Raw genomic sequence first — 17,128 nt, 5'->3', positions numbered from 1 at the left:
AGAAATTTAAAAAATGTTAAACATAAAAACAAAATTTGCAAAATAGTATGCACATTTATTTCAAATCTTACACATATTAAAATTCGGAATAGCCAAATTGTAATATTTTTTGTCCTGAAGTTGGAAATGTATAATGTTGAACTACTGTATTTATATTAATGATTTGTTTTAATATGTTTATGAATTCAAATTCAAACTTTTTTATTCAAAAATAACCATTTGTTTACAATGCAGTTCTTTTTTATCCCCATCCAGCCGAAGCTATTTGAGAGGAAAATCTAAGAAAAAACATATAAGCACATACTATAACTATTATTTAAAAATACAAACGTGGAGATGAAAATTCGTATGTTAAATTTAAATTCCAAATACATTGTATCATTATAAATAAATAACTTGATAAATAACCAAAACAAACATTATATCAATGAATATTTTACATGTAACAACATATAATTTTCCATATTTTTACAATTTGGTATATTATATTTACATAACAGAAAACCCAAGGAAATAAGGCATGAACATCTGAGAATAAGTGCAATAATAAATAATAATAAGTGCACATTTGAAATGTTTCCTGCTTGCGGTAGTTATACAACTCATTGATATAACAATGTTCTGAATTTTATATTATACTAAATATAGTAGCAGTACATTTAGAATAGCCTACTTGTAGCAAATTTTGCCATGACACAGAAATATACATTGCTGTTAGTTTTTTAATTAATTCATAATATTTACGTAATATCATTTCTAACAATTAGTCACTACATAACAACGAATTGAAACGAAAACAAAAAAACAAAATAGACTGTAAACAGCGAAATTCACACGTTCGTATCCGAGGAACAACAAACAATGCAAACACACTTCGCTGGAAACAACAGCTGATGGAAATGATGGAGACTAATGTTTGGTACAGAGTACGAGAAATCGAAAGAAAAACTCATAGGCTTTTGAACGGCACAGGTTATAATGCGATTTGATATATTAGAGTCGGGAAAATGAGGTTAAAAATAAATGAATTTTTGTCATCAAAATTTTTGATGATGACATTTAGTGAAAGTCAGAGTAATCAAAAATACTGATGATGGACGATTGAAGGGTTGATGCCAAACGCAAATCCTTTAAAAAGAAGGCCTCCAAACAGAAATTGACAGGAAGAATGTTAATATCCAATCAAATTACAATTTAAAATACTTTGATACCTCAGCTAATAATTCGTCTTAATAAACACCCGGTTTTTGTTTTAATTTCTGAGAATGAAAGGTAAATTTGATGAGATGGTGCTATAGAATACGTGGGCAAGGGTGGTAAGTTGGCCTTCCTTATCTACTTTTATTAAGAATGTTCAAAAAAACATTAAAACTCGAGATTTCGCCATAATGGTGGCAAAGGGAATTCTGCATTAGATCCCTGTCGTATTTTTTGTCAAATTCGTTTCAGACCTTAAGTTTCTATTTCCAATTAGTAAACGCTAGACTTCACTTTAGAAAACATAATTTCGAAAAATAAAAAAATAGTTTTGTATTTTTACCGCAATAAGTAATACAGAAGCAAACAGGATCGGATAGCATCAGGTTTTGGATATTTTTCAAAAATTAGGCTCGATTACAATATTGCCTACTCTACAACGCGTGCACTGTAAAACTTTGCACTAGCTACATTTGCCGTTAAGCGTTGGACAGGTATCGGCAACACTGTAAAGCGATGGTGAGCGCCCCCCCACGTCTTATCGCGGACTTGCAGGCGTTGTGTCCTAGGGGAGTCCTTTCAAAGTCACAATCTTAATTATTTCCCTCACAACAATTTTTAATATTTAATAACACGGAGATATTAACTTTGCTTTAATTACAATAGTATGTAAACATAATTGAAAACCAACAATTTTAAGAAAAGTTGTTGGTATTCAAAAAATATTACTTGTAAATGTTACTATTTTTCAGGAACATTACTTGTACAACCAAAATTATTTTTAGATATACGTGATCACGAGAAATTTCTCTTCAATATGAAGATTTGTTATAAGTCTTAAATACATTTTGAAGAACAAGGTGTGGTTTTCTGAAAATCCTAGTAATGAATTATCGTCAGACCGGACACATGAGCCAGGCGGGGAGAGATAAGCCCGCAGTGTTGCCAAACTGTGCAACTAAAAAGTTTGGACGCACGGAGTGCAAACGACTGTAATTCCTCATAGAACGATCACAACAAAGTTTGTTCTACTTGTCCCGCGTACAGGGAAGTCACCTTGAAAGGTTCACAATTGAAAAAATCGCAACCAAACATTTTACTGCACCGTGTAGAAATATAATGAATACACATATTTTGTGAACGCTTACGGATTTCTAGTGCCACTTACCAACATTTTGCTACAAATGTAACACATGCTTTTAGAATATTATAAACAAGCTTCCTTCATTGTACGATTCGCTAAACCCGAACCGTGCAGCTACAATTTTGAAAGTTATCAGCTTTGTGTCGACGAGACAAAAGGGCGGCTGTTGTTGATATTGATATGTTGGAGTAACCGTGAATGTAGAATCAGTGTATATAGTTCCCAAAAGAAATATTGTGACACACGTGGAAATAGAGCAGATGGTAAACATTCGAGCGTTTACTCAACGTTCATTGACATTCCTCCCCATTGTTCAAGTTAGCTCGGTAGACAAAGGTGTCCAAATTCCAGAGGAATTCTCCACCTCTTCATATAATGTATTAGTACTAATGCATATAAAAACGTCCAATCAAATCAAATAATCTTTGTTGCAGTTGACAATTAAAAATTGTATGGCATGCGTCACTAAAACTAATGATTATTATACATTTTACAACATATAAATTATACTTATTGTGAAGGAAAAATGATTTTTGCGGACATTTGAGATCGCTCAGTGATACAAAAATTCAGTAACACTACGTTTCGAGATCTGCAATCTGATCTCTTCTTCAGGTAAATAACCAACCTAATACATAATTACAAACTAGGTTAAAATAAACAAATCATACCAGAGCGTTGTGACACGCGTAAGTCAGGATTAACAACCATTAACAACTTGTCATAGAATCATCAAAAATTGAAAAAATGTAACTGAATTTTGATTGTTTTGTTATAACGCTTTATAATTAAGTAATTTAATAAAAACTGGTCTTCCAAGTAAAAAACATTGTGCTGTTTTGAATAAAAATCATTGAAACAGATAAACAAAAAAAGTAAAAGAATATTGACAGTTGCTTTTGATTTTTCGTTTTCCTTATTAAACAAATTTGTAAATATATACTAAAAAATTATTTGGAGAAAGCAACAAACGCTATTGTAGAGCAACCAAATAGACTAAAATGTTCCGAAAGAAGGACTAATTTATCTGCATCCAAACTCAGTAATATTTTAGTACACGCTTGCATTCTTGCCAAAATCAATTCGAACATCTAGTCCTAGAGGGGTTAACTGCTTCCTTCATGAGTTTTTGCAAGATTAGTAGAAGCTATATCTGAAAAAGACTGGCTAGACGAAGAAACGTTCAAATTCCTTGGTTCGATCAATCTTCGTGTACCGTTTAACAATAAACAATAGATCACAGGACCTATTGAACGTCTTCATCATGTCACTAACTACGAGATGAACTCCACGATTAACCGAATGCAGGGACTTGGGAATCTTGTTGCTGGGGACGTTGACTTCTTCCACGATGGCATCGCCTCCTTTAAAAGAACTTCTTCGGCCATCCTAGAACAGCGTTACCCTCCTTAACGCATTTTCGCAACATAGCATGCTGTTAATTAATTTAATTAATTTATTTTATTATTAATATTTTATTTAATTTATGTTGTAAAAATAGTGTATTATTATAGTTATAATGTTTTTTGTTTAGATATTGTTATGTTATTGTTTCATTTTTTTAAACTGTTGTTATGTTATTATCAAATTATTTATTATTAAGTTATAAATTTTCAAATTATGTATAGCTGTTATTGCTATTCAAATTATTTATTATAATATTTTTGTTATATATTATTTATTTTTATAACGTTGTTGATATGTTATTATTATTACGCCATTTACATTCAAATTATTATTATTAATATGCTATTAATTCAAGTTATTCTGGTACAATAATCATCACTTTTATCAACTGCTTCACTATTTATTATTCTAATCAGCTTTTTCTTATCAATGTGTGTAATCATTGTATGTAATAGGGTTTACCGTGAATAAATAAAAAAATAAAATAAAATTCACCATCCTTGGAAATTCGAGTTACTCACAGCTCAAATTACTTTTACAAGCGAGATTAATGTTACACCGTGCACCACCACCAAATTCGTCTCTCCAAGAGGGAACGAACATCTTTGATCGACGGTGTTGGGCCGAGATGAAGGCGAGTGTTTGCATGCCCGGGGGATGTGTGGGAACCCAACCCGCGTCCAACCGCTCGGTCACGCTCGACTCCACGGAATTATGTCACCGGCTAATTATTGAGTTACCCGCCTTGCAGAGCTGCGGCCGAGGTAACAGTACCCGGACAATGTGCGGCCGCGGCCGCTCCGCAGGTTCAAGGTGACCGGCCTTCCGCTCCTTCCGCCGGACAATGGAAATTTGTTGATCGAAATTGTTTTCTTTTCTATTGGCCACCATTAGGTGGAAACTCTATTCTATTTGTAGGAAAAGGCGCGACCAGGAAACTTTTGACGGTTTACAGACACAGTATTGTGCCAAAACATACCAATAATGCAAAATATATTACGCCACTGGATCGTCTGTAGTCTACGAAATTCCATATAATCTCCATGGACGTGGAATTGGAATGCATATGGCTCGGTCTGCTGAGGAACAAAAGCTTTAATATTCATAACGCAGTTCATGAAATTTGCTAATCTTCCTTATCATTCAAGATTAAGATGAGAATCATTTACAATTATGAAGAAGGACACTAACTTCAACACAACAACGAAGACAGCAATGTTATTAAGTGTGTTATGTTGTTTAGTAGTTCACAATAAGGCATCAGACTATCGGCAGTAAAGCCGCGTTTACACGAGGCCAGCTAGCAGTCCAGCTGACTGGAGCCAGTCAGCTGGACTGCTAGCTGGCCTCGTGTAAACGCTACCGGCGCCAGCTGACACTCCAGTCCAGTGGGAAAAAGCCGATCCAGTGCACTGGCTTGAGGAGTAGATTTGACGCCAGTCCAGTTCCCCCACCACCACCAAAAACTGAGACTGGCGCATCTTATCTTGCCGACTACTACACCAATGCTAACATTTGAATACAAGTTTGTTTGTATAATTTAGATTTTGTAATGAAAATTATGTGAGTGAAATTAAACAAATCTTATATTCAGTAAAAAGTCCTTACTTAATATAATATCCTTTAATATCCATTTTTACCATAGGCGTTTTATAGGGGGACTATATATACCATAGTCACTTGGGGGCAAAAACCCCCTATATAAGGGACCCATAAGTCATGTCATGTTAATGTTTACGTTTCTATCAATGAACTTAATAATGCAAAATAAATCTTATATTTTTTAATCGCTATCTCGAGTCATTATCCTACATTCCTTTTATAACGGTCAATCTCTATTTGTTTAACTCTGCTGTCTATTCCAAAAACATTGGTGGGTAACTAAATGATGTAAGTTTTAAAGACATTTTTTAAAATATGGTTTGTATAAAACTGATTAAAGTAACATTGATTTTTAAGTTTGCAACTATACTATAAAGCTAAATGTTGTGTACCTGAATAAACTCCTGCAGACAGGAATACAAAGCTTCACAAACTTCTGGCACAAATTTTGAAATTGCGGGTTTCGAAACTCGAAACATAGCCTGTAGAACTCTATAACTTGCTCCCGTAGCTAAATATGCCAATGTTACTTCCAACTTTAACTTGGGAGTTAGAGCTTCTCTCATAACAGTGTCTTGTTTGGCAATCAAGGGCGATACTCGATGCAGAAGTTCATCGAAAATAACAGGACTAATTCTCAATAGAGCTCTATATTCAATGGGATTTTCTAATCGCAATTCTGATAACAGCTGAGATGAGGCCCCAGATGAATCTCTCCGCAAAATCCATTTTCTTGTCCACTCTCGTTTCTTGCTAAGTTCTTCTTGCAGCACCTTAGAGGATTCACTCACAAAATCTCGCTCAACTGGCGGCAGTCAACTGGATACGTCTAAACGGTTACTGGAGCCAGTCAGCTGGCCTCCAGTTCTCACAATAAACTGGCGCCAGTCAACTGGACTACCAACTGGCCTCGTGTAAACGCGGCTTAAGGCTGTACCTAAACCTACTGGGAGCCGGCCTGGCTTCAGACTGCCGGTAATGCAGTAAGGCTGTACCTAAACCTACTGGGAGCCGGTCTGGCTTCAGACTGCCGGTAATGCAGTAAGGCTGTACCTAAACCTACTGGGAGCCGGTCTGGCTTCAGACTGCCGGTAATGCAGTAAGGCTGTACCTAAACCTACTGGGAGCCGGTCTGGCTTCAGACTGCCGGTAATGCAGTAAGGCTGTACCTAAACCTACTGGGAGCCGGCCTGGCTTCAGACTGCCGGTAATGCAGTAAGGCTGTACCTAAACCTACTGGGAGCCGGGCTGGCTTCAGACTGCCGGTAATGCAGTAAGGCTGTACCTAAACCTACTGGGAGCCGGCCTGGCTTCAGACTGCCGGTAATGCAGTAAGGCTGTACCTAAACCTACTGGGAGCCGGCCTGGCTTCAGACTGCCGGTAATGCAGTAAGGCTGTACCTAAACCTACTGGGAGCCGGCCTGGCTTCAGACTGCCGGTAATGCAGTAAGGCTGTACCTGAAGCCAGGCCGACATCCTGCAGCCGATTCATCTAAAACGATAGCGGCGGAGGAGGTTTGTTTACTTCAGTAATGGTGGTGTCTCAGTAGTGAAATTGGATTATGTTACAGATAAGAACAAAGAAAACTTTATGTTCGGTGCCTTATTTTCAAATAAAGAATCAAGGAGAAATACGGACGGTTAAATTAGGGCCATATCCTCACCTCACACAAACCGCTCGTTTACTTTATTTACTAATCAGAATAGAATCGCCCAGACCCACTTTTGTCCGTACTGGTGTGAAGGCGCCCTAAGAGTAGAGGCTGGACCAAAGGTCAATTGAACTTTATCCTTTGATGATTATACAGGTTCATATTGTATAATCCACCTTTGATATCTATAAAATTCAAATTATAGTTTAATGCGTTCATATTTTGTAAATACACCTTCAAATTCAGAAAAATCCATTGGTCTTTTCAGAAACTCTTAGGTGGGTTTCTATGAGAGCCTTACTAGAATCTACTTGTAAGCAGGTACAAGATTTGTCCAAGCCGGTTGATACCTTCTCCCCCATCCTATCTCGCCGAGTTCTCGTAGGCCTTTACCGTTACACTGGAGGAGGGAGGTCCACAAAGGCCTCTGAGAATCCTGCAGCAGCGCTGCCTTTAACAAGCACATCACATCGGAGTCGTCTGGAACTGCCGCATCGTGACTGCCAGCCGAGTCCGTGAGTATTCCCAGTATTCACCACGCCTAGCTGCGGCGCAGGGCATGGAACGAATGTCTAACTACGACTGCTGCGTCTATCCAGCATGTACGCGTCCACTTGTACTCAACTGGAACTGGAATCGGTTACGTTCTGTTATGACACGCGCCGGTGTGGAGGTCGCTGACCAGAATCCCCAAACAGAAACAGAACCTCCCGTGTCAAACATGGCCGACACTGCCGATGGTTTCCGGCGGTCAGGTGGAGGCGACCCACCCACCGGAAGTGAGCAGCACGCAAACACGTGCTCGTGCCCCGTCAGCTGAACAGGTCATCCATCCATCCGCTTCCGCCAAAACATGATTCGGAGCGTTCGCCTTCGCCCAGTTGCCTCCATCGCCGCCACAGAATCCCTGAAGCGTGACCGGTCACGATCCATAAAATCTGACTGGACTGCTGTGAAAACAGACCACACTCATTGGTCTGAACATGCAATTTTCCGGACCACCATTCATGACAGACATCACCCAATCGTTTTCATATCAGTAGCACAACATTTACATTTCCAATTGACCACTTGATATATTTTCTTATTCGTAACTCTTTTTCACATACGTAAATAATTGTTCATACATTTAATTTCATACATCTATGATCGTTTCCAACAGAATCAAGCAGTTCACGAGTCAAACCATCAGATAAATGGTATAGAATCAAATTTGTTGAAGGAACCAATTCAGACACTCTCCCTGCCAAAGAATTTCAAACTATTTTGCCCGTTTACATTTCATTCATCACACGTTACCTTATTCGCAATGTGGTATCAATTAAATTTTCAGATTTCCTTTTCATTGCTTCTTCGCGGTCATTATCTCTGGCATTTATAGAAGACAACGTCCCTTGAAATTCCTCTCGACCGCTGAAATACGTTTGATGATCCACTTGCGAATGATCAATTCATAGATGACTTTGGACGAATCGCGTGATTACGTTTGGAAGGCACTATTTCGTGTGGTGCATTTGATTCTGGCGATTACTTTTTTATCATTTTTGCCATCTTTTAGGCATAAACAGAACATGAACGAAGGCCGCTTGAAGTTAGGAGGCCTGTTGGAAAAGTGAAAGGTCCAGTCACAATACCACGGATAGAAGAATCACCACCGACCTTACGAGATTTCCAATAATTGCAACAATGTAATAGCAATTAAGAAGAAAGCAATTTGGCCTCCGCAATTGAGTGCCATCACAAGATCACTTCCCTCAGACATGATCTCCCGCAGTGAGCAATCGACACTCGAAATAATTGCGGAAGATTTCACTTTCTAAAAATTACGAACGAAATGGCAAATCCTTTCCATTAATCTTCCAATAGCTGTATCCAATACCCAGGTCTCCAGTTGTGAGGAGTCTATTTAGTTTCTCTAGGTATCCAGTAAGTTTGTCATTTGACTCAAATAGTTGCATACCTTGGATTAAAGGAGAAACCATAGTAAAAAGTAATGTTTAGTGGATCGCATAATAGTGTTTATGATAAGTATGGAACCAACTGCACACATGTAAATAATGTGTGTTGTTATAACATTACTTATCCAAAACAGGGTGGGTCCGATAGGACCGAATCCGTCATGGACAAAAAAGGCTGTTTTAGTACGATAACACAGAAAACGAGGTCGTCCGATAGCACCGAAAATATTCCGATAGAGTTGAAAAATAAACTTTACGTCCATAAATTAATGTATGAATAATAGTTTGCAGCACGCATAGCACGCTTGAGTTCTATCTCTATTATAAATATTACAACCACATATATAAGTTTTTATTTTTTTTAAATCGGGTTTAACCATTAACATAGTATCCTGGCAATAATAAATTCACAGCTATATATAATTTTTAACACAAGTCTAAATTGGTTTGTTAATAACATGAAGAAGTAGTGCTTAATATTTGTAAATATAGTACGTAACCAGGCCTATCAAGTTTTATATTGATTAATTATTCTTGTTCACTTTAAGATATAGAATAAAAAATACCTTTCAAAAATTAAATGTAAAAAAATAAATCGATATTACAGAGGAGGACTCGGCGTAATGTAACCAAAAGTCTTTCAACAAACCAAAACATAATAGCATTTTCATCACATTCATCTGTTACTATATCACATGTCAAAAAACTCACACGATTGTTTCCTGTTTGGTTACTTGGTTTGTTTACAATCTTGTTTATTCTTCGATTTTCTCGTTGCCATAATGGTTACCCCCACAGGAGTACAGTACAAATATTAAAAAGTGTTATTTTCATATTTTATTTGGATTTTTTTTCACTTAAAAAGAGAGTTCTTCCTTTATTCATTGATCCATTATTTGTGTTTATGAACAAAACCATCTAATGTAATGAAATATAAAGATATACAAAAGCAATTATATATACGCGAAAATAAAAATAAGAAAACTAAATCGATAAAAATAATAAAAACACTCACACAAAAATCAAACAAATCAATCAGAACAGAGACATGGAACTGAATCGATAAAATAATGAAAACGCTCACACAAAAATCAAACAAACCAACAGAACAGAGACATGAAACTTAATCGATAAAAATAATGAAAACGCTCACACAAAAATGAAGCAAACCACGTAGAACAGAGACATGGAACTGAATCGATAAAAATGATGAAAACGCTTTCACAAAAATGAAACAAAACAATAAAAACAGAGACATGAAACTTAATCGATACAAATAATGAAAACGCTCACACAAAAATGAAACAAACCAATCAGAACAGAGACATGGAACTGAATCGATAAAAATGTTGAAAACGCTTTCACAAAAATGAAACAAAACAATAAAAACAGAGACATGAAACTTAATCGATAAAAATAATGAAAACGCTCACACAAAAATGAAACAAACCACGCAGAACAGAGACATGGAACTGAATCGATAAAAATTATGAAAACGCTTTCACAAAAATGAAACAAAACAATATAAACAGAGACATGAAACTTAATCGATAAAAATAATGAAAATAATGAACACAAAAAAAAACAAACCAATCAAAACAGAGACATGCGACAAAATAAAACTCTAAACTCACCAGAGTGTTTAACATCTTGGCGGCCTAGTTCCGGGGTACCTGAAACAATAACATAAATAAATAACCCAAGGTTCAGTGTTTAACTTTCCAGTGCTTACATGACGACTGAAATAGTGCAATCAAGCGAACCGTTAATGGAAAGTGAATGACTGGAAATTGTCCCGGGTTATTGCAGGAAAAACAATTTCAGTGCACAATACTAGATATTTAATCGCAAGTAGCCGTATAATGTTGCGACAGTAATACTCGTAAAAGCGTTTCCTTGAGAAATGGAGAAAATGCTGATTACAGTTTTTACCATCGTAAACACTTTGCTTAAGACTTGTCGTATACATTCAACAATATAACACTGTTGTGGTCGTTTCGTATCACATAATAACTAACGTTGAAACCTTTCTGAGAGAGATATTCTGAACGTTAGTCCTAATTCAAAACTGCAACTGACGTAAATTACGTAATTCTTATATTTAATATCTTAGTTTTTTTTTCACAAACATTTTAAATCTTTTAATTATTGCGTACTGTTAAGAAAAAAATTTGGAATCTGAATAAACACCTTAAATATAGTGATTTTGTTACGCAAACGTTATAAAACACTATTTCCCATGCGTAACACAACGCAGAGACTCTATAATTTCTCCAATAATTTCTCTAAAAACAAGAAACAATTAAACACCAAACACGCTCCAAATGTGTGCAAGTAAACGTACACTTCGGTTCCGGTTACTTTGAAAGTTTAATCCTTCATTTACTGGAAGAGTTGTTCTGGACATTCAGATCTCCTGTAAACTTTCGTTTTGCGGTTAACCAATTCAGTTATAGACACAGAAGTAATAACTAGGACACACAACAGTGCCACAGGGTGGGAGTTCCTGAATGTAACCTACGTCCTGCTCCTTTTATACACACATAACGGCACGTTGTAGGAGCTCCAACATAAGTCTACAACAGTCATTCTCTTCCTGCTCAACTACACTGGCGGGAAGCTCCCATCCATTAAACTGTTTTGGGCGATCTCCTCGAGTAGACACCGGACACGGAAGTCACTCAGAGGAACATTGTGAAGTAGTGGACACAAGCGGAACGTCGGAACTGGATGGTAGGGCTGGTTGGACACGGAACGATTGTACAATCGGATTCAGATTGGGCATTTCCCAGCATTACCCGGCTCTCATATCCGCTGGGGTTTACTCCAGTGGGACCATGGTGGCAGGTGCTGGCATTCTTCCAAGAAAGGACCAACGGCTGCTATCCTGGAAATAAGGCAGAAGAGTTCTCATAAAGGTCGGATCAGCTCAACAGGAAAAAGGTAAACAGAAACGAAACAGGATTACTACAGTAAGCACACAATCTTCAACAGCTGCCGGAATTTCAAGGGAGACTCGCTATACAATCAACATTAATAAGAATGTCTCCATCCACCTTCATTTTTGTCCCTTTTTCCAGTGGGTAAAAGGGACAAAACATCCTTAATCGGATTAAAGGAAGCCCCGGCGCCACCATCGCCTATTCCACCTGGCCCAGACTTGTCTCCACACTCACTTTCATTCTGCAAAGGCGAAAACCAAACAACTGACTAACCACTTCTCAATCCAAGATCCCACTTTTCTGTAGATGGTCTCAAAACAGCATCCAAAACTTTGCAAAACTGGACTGATGAAAACAGATCATTCTGCATTACACCACTACCCTCATAAAAACTTGCATCCACTTCAAACACCATCGAAGCTCTTGGGAGTTTGAGATGTACTTTGGAAACCAATTTGGCACTCCAAACTCTGCCAAAACGTTGGCACTGCCAGAGTGGCTTACGTTGTAAAATGCCAAAGCGAACTCTAGAATGTTCAGTTTAGGTCCAGTTCACATCCTTTTATTGCAGCGTCTGGTATCTGACGCTGTCTCAAGACTTGACTCCTGGAATCTGAAGTCATGTTGGTCTGAAGAGATCCAAAGAAAGTGAACGAATAAGAAGCTCAAAACGAAACAATTACGTCAGAGACACCTATAAATAGGTGAAGAGGTATTCTCCTCATTGTCTCATCAGGTGCACAATTGAGTGCACTACGATGTGATAGACACGATCTCTAAGCACGGTGGAGCAACCGAGTTTTCTACACATAGTGTAGCTATGGTAGGAAGGGTTGATTCAATTGAATTCTAGAAATGCAAAATGAAGCTGGTAAGAAGCTGCGCCTCCGACAAGAAAACGATTCACATATCACGGGTCTCATGGAGATCCCCTTATCACGTTCCTACCCAAGCCTCATAATGAGAGCTAATGAGTCGTATAAGAGCGATTTTTCACGGGTCTCATGGAGATTCCCTTATCACGTTCCTACCCAAGCCTCATAATGAGAGCTAATGAGTCGTGTAAGAGCGATTTTTGAACAACGAGCGTTTTCATTTTAGTGAAGATAGTCGATAAGTTCATTGTATCTTACGAAAAATATATATTCAAATCTTAATAAGGCTTAAATCTTTGAAACCAGATTACGATTCGAATCACCGCTGACAAAACTACCGTGCATGTTCATGGGTGTACACCGAAGTTTTTTTTAAGTTAGGACACATTTATGAGGTCTTAAAGCTCAAATATTACCAGTGGATAAATTCCTAACTCTATTTTTGCAGGATATTTTATCCTTCTTAAACCACCGAGTGAATTAGCCTCCCCCCTTCGAAGTTATTATTGATATAATAAAATATCGCTGTGTGAAACCTCTACTACATAGACCTAATACAAGTTTTGGCGAGGATCTGTTTATCGTGTTAATAACCAATTCGCAGTTTAATGGCTTAATACAATAATTAATCATCTTTGTTTATTATGCTGCATCAGTAAAATAATAAAAAAATTGACAGAACTATAAAAGAACCTTTTAACCTCTTGAAACTAGTTAAAAACCCTTTAAATGAATATAATTTATATACTATGGCAATTCGTATATCCCATAATATATTCTACTGAAAGCCCAATAATTTCAACAAATTTAGGTCAATTCTTAAGTAAGTATAAATTAAGTAAAAAATCAGGAAATATGGATTCTTATCAAAGAAAAAAATACTCGTGTAAACGTGTGTTCAAATATTTAGGGATTTTGTTCTACACATGAAAATGAGCAAAAAGGTCCAGTATGAAAGTATGTCCTAAAACCTTTAGTTTTCCGTCTATCTGTCTGTATGCGTTTATTATAAAAAATATGTATATTTTGTAACAGTTACGATAAAGTTATGAAACTTGAGAACTGTATTAACATTTGGTAGACCTTTTTTAAAATAGAATATTAACAAAATCCTTTTAACCGTTTCAAAGGATTTCGTTGGAAAAAGTACCGTTGGAATTATCTATACCAGCTTTTTTGTTATTTGACTTTAAAAATAAACGCCATTTTGAAACGGATACAAGGATTTTGTTAATATTTTATTTTCAAAAAGTTCTACCAAAGATTAATACAGTTCTCAACTTTCGTAACTTTATCTTAACTGGTTCAAAAGATATAATTTTTTTTATAAAAAAACACATACAGACAGATGACGGAAAACAAAATGTTTTAGAACACACCTTCATATGAACTTTCTTGCTCATTTTTGTGTGTAAAACAAAATTCCGAAAGTAATGGAAAACTTTTACTGTATTAATAATGTATACCGCGATATGTTTTTTTTTTTTTTTAATTTGATTATAAGTGACCTAAATTAATTATAATATATTTAAACGTTTCCAACGGTACGAAGCAGGAAGGGACCGTTCCAATATTTTCACAGCAAGGAATCGACACAACGTTTTGAATTAGTTTTTTCCTGGCCAGTAAAATACATCCGCTTTCCATCACGTATAACTCTGAAAACACAATACCGGTTCCAAAAAAGCTGGAGCCTTTTTGTTCCGCGTTCGTTTTCTAGTCTTGTAAGGGGGTGCTGAAGACGAATCGTCCAGCTACACTAAGGGATATCTGTCAGCCAGGATTGGTTCGGCCAATCGTTCGGTTGACCGAGTCAGCAGCCTGGTCCACGACCTCCGCCGCCGCCTCTTATGCAACAGTCCTGCCGACAAGATTTACAAGAGTCGCGGGGAAAGCGATACTTGTTCATGTCCGCCACTTTCACACACCCGTCTGGGCCGGCTCAACTTGACTTTCGATCCGAGGGCAGCTTCCGTGTTCACCCACAGACCGAGGCCCAGACAGGAAGTGGCGGGGAGACCGTGGACTCAGCCGGTCGAAGTTATTGTGCTTCAAAAAAAAACTTACTTGACTGATTTCTGACTTCCAACCCTTTTGACGAATCCGGCACTGCCTGTCTGTCGGGTACAAGATTATACCTTCGATTATTGGCTGAGCGTTAGGGAAGCCTATCACTCAAGGAGCTAGAAAAATTTCATTTCTGTCCGCCCGAACTGTCTGCCCGCACAATGTATCGGAAACTTAGACTTGAAATTGTGCGCGAAGAAGAAAGTGTTTCTATATGAGAAACACTGAATTCGAAGACGTTGCATGTCACTCTACAGGATCTGGATAAGTGTTAGCGAATATTTTTAAAACTGGTCTTTTGATTAATCATGATGACAACGAGACAATAGCAGAAATACATGTAACGGATTAACGCGTTTGCCTAATTACCCAACACATGCAACATTTTATGGCGACTTGATTTTTATTATTTCAAAACTGATAGAAAACCCGATTTGATGAACAAAAGTGTGGATATACTCGTATATTTAGAGAGACGACAGGTTTCATATGTAGACTTATAATAATAATAATACTCTTTATTGCATTAACAATAGTTACAATTGCATTGCATGCGTCATAAAATGGAATTTAAGTTGAAACTTAAATTGAAACTTTCAAAATAAAACCATCATAAATTATTAGGCCTATTTTTTATAATTACAGTATGTCATAAAGATGTCATTCGGTCATTGGGTTATGTGTTAATACTCTTGAATAACTTCATTAATTTCTAATGTTTTCATCCCAGCGGCCCATTATGAACTCATCAACAGAGTAAAATGCCTTTGACACCAGGAAGTGTTTTAGTCGAGCTTTAAATTGATTGGGAGTTGAATAAAATAAACTAAGTTGTAAGTTTGTACGTTTTCTCTGGTTTAAAAAAGACTACAACAAAACCTGATGACATTGCTTCAGTTTATGTTACTTCTCCTATATCAGATCCAAAGACACTTTTAGTATTGTAAAACGAAATTGGTGCATTGATGTTTGGTGCTATTAGTAAGACTCACAATGTCACTGATTCTACAAACTAAGGGGATTGTACCTTTTCTTAATTTAAAGAAGGTTTCAACTAAACCTGATGACGATGCATCGGTTCATGTTACTTCTCCTATATCAGATCCAAAGACACTTGTAGTATTGTAAAAACGAAATTGGTGCATTGATTTTTTTGTGCTATTAGTAAGACTTACAATGTCACTGATTCTACAAACTAAGGGGGTTGTATCTTTTTCTTACTTTAAAGAAAGCTACAACTAAACCTGATGACGTTGCATCAGTTCATGTTACTTCTCCTATATCAGATCCAAAGACACTTGTAGTATTGTAAAACGAAATTGGTGCATTGATTTTGGTACTATTAGGGATTTACAATGTCACTGATTCTACAAACTAAGTGGGTTGTATCTTTTCTTACTTTAAAGAAAGCTACAACTAAACCTGATGACGTTGCATCAGTTCATGTTACTTCTCCTATATCAGATCCAAAGACACTTGTAGTATTGTAAAACGAAATTGGTGCATTGATGTTTGGTGCTATTAGTAAGACTCACAATGTCACTGATTCTACAAACTAAGGGGGTTGTATCTTTTCTTAATTTAAAGGAGGTTACAACTAAACCTGATGACGTTGCATCAGTTCATGTTACTTCTCCTATATCAGACCCCAAAGACACTTGTAGTATTGTAAAACGAAATTGGTGCATTGATGTTTGGTGCTATTAGTAAGACTCACAATGTCACTGATTCTACAAACTAAGTGGGTTGTATCTTTTCTTACTTTAAAGAAAGCTACAACTAAACCTGATGACGTTGCATCAGTTCATGTTACTTCTCCTATATCAGATCCAAAGACACTTGTGGTATTGTCAAACGAAATTGGTGCATTGATTTTTGGTGCTATTAGTAAGACTCACAATGTCACTGTTTCTACAAACTAATGGCTTAGTACCTCTCCTTAGTTTAAAAAAAGGCTGCAACAAAACCAGATGACGTTGCATCACTCCACACTACTTCAATTATACCTGATCGACACCATTTGTGGCGTACGATTCGCGCTGGCGATGTTACAGTCCGGCCTACAGTGATAAACCTGCACTATTATTCCTAACCTGTTAAGTTATGGGACTCGGAACGCCACCGGTCGCCAGTCCTTCCTCGGTTTACTGCCAAATAATTGTTGCTTTAATCGAGCTCGTTAAGTGGCGGGCTCTTTTTCAGCGGCGGCCTCTCTGTGTTTAAATGAAATAAAGGCTGTAAAGTCGCGGGCCGGCCTCACCGTGGCACCGGCAACCGCCGAAC

The 17,128-nt window shown here is 37.1% G+C and overlaps 1 protein-coding gene across 1 annotated transcript in view; it reads right to left on the bottom strand.

Annotated features, from left to right (window-relative positions):
• Positions 1 to 10,554: 10,554 nt before the first annotated feature.
• Positions 10,555 to 17,128, bottom strand: part of LOC124368024 (protein-lysine N-methyltransferase EEF2KMT) — a 96,832-nt gene continuing 90,258 nt past the window's right edge. The window contains 1 exon segment of the mRNA XM_046825295.1: positions 10,555 to 10,634. Coding sequence (XP_046681251.1) covers positions 10,555 to 10,634 — 80 coding nt within the window.

The sequence above is a fragment of the Homalodisca vitripennis genome, chromosome 8, assembly GCF_021130785.1.
Source record: "Homalodisca vitripennis isolate AUS2020 chromosome 8, UT_GWSS_2.1, whole genome shotgun sequence".
NCBI lineage: Eukaryota > Metazoa > Arthropoda > Insecta > Hemiptera > Cicadellidae > Homalodisca > Homalodisca vitripennis.
This window is presented reverse-complemented; position numbering and strand designations above follow the sequence as displayed.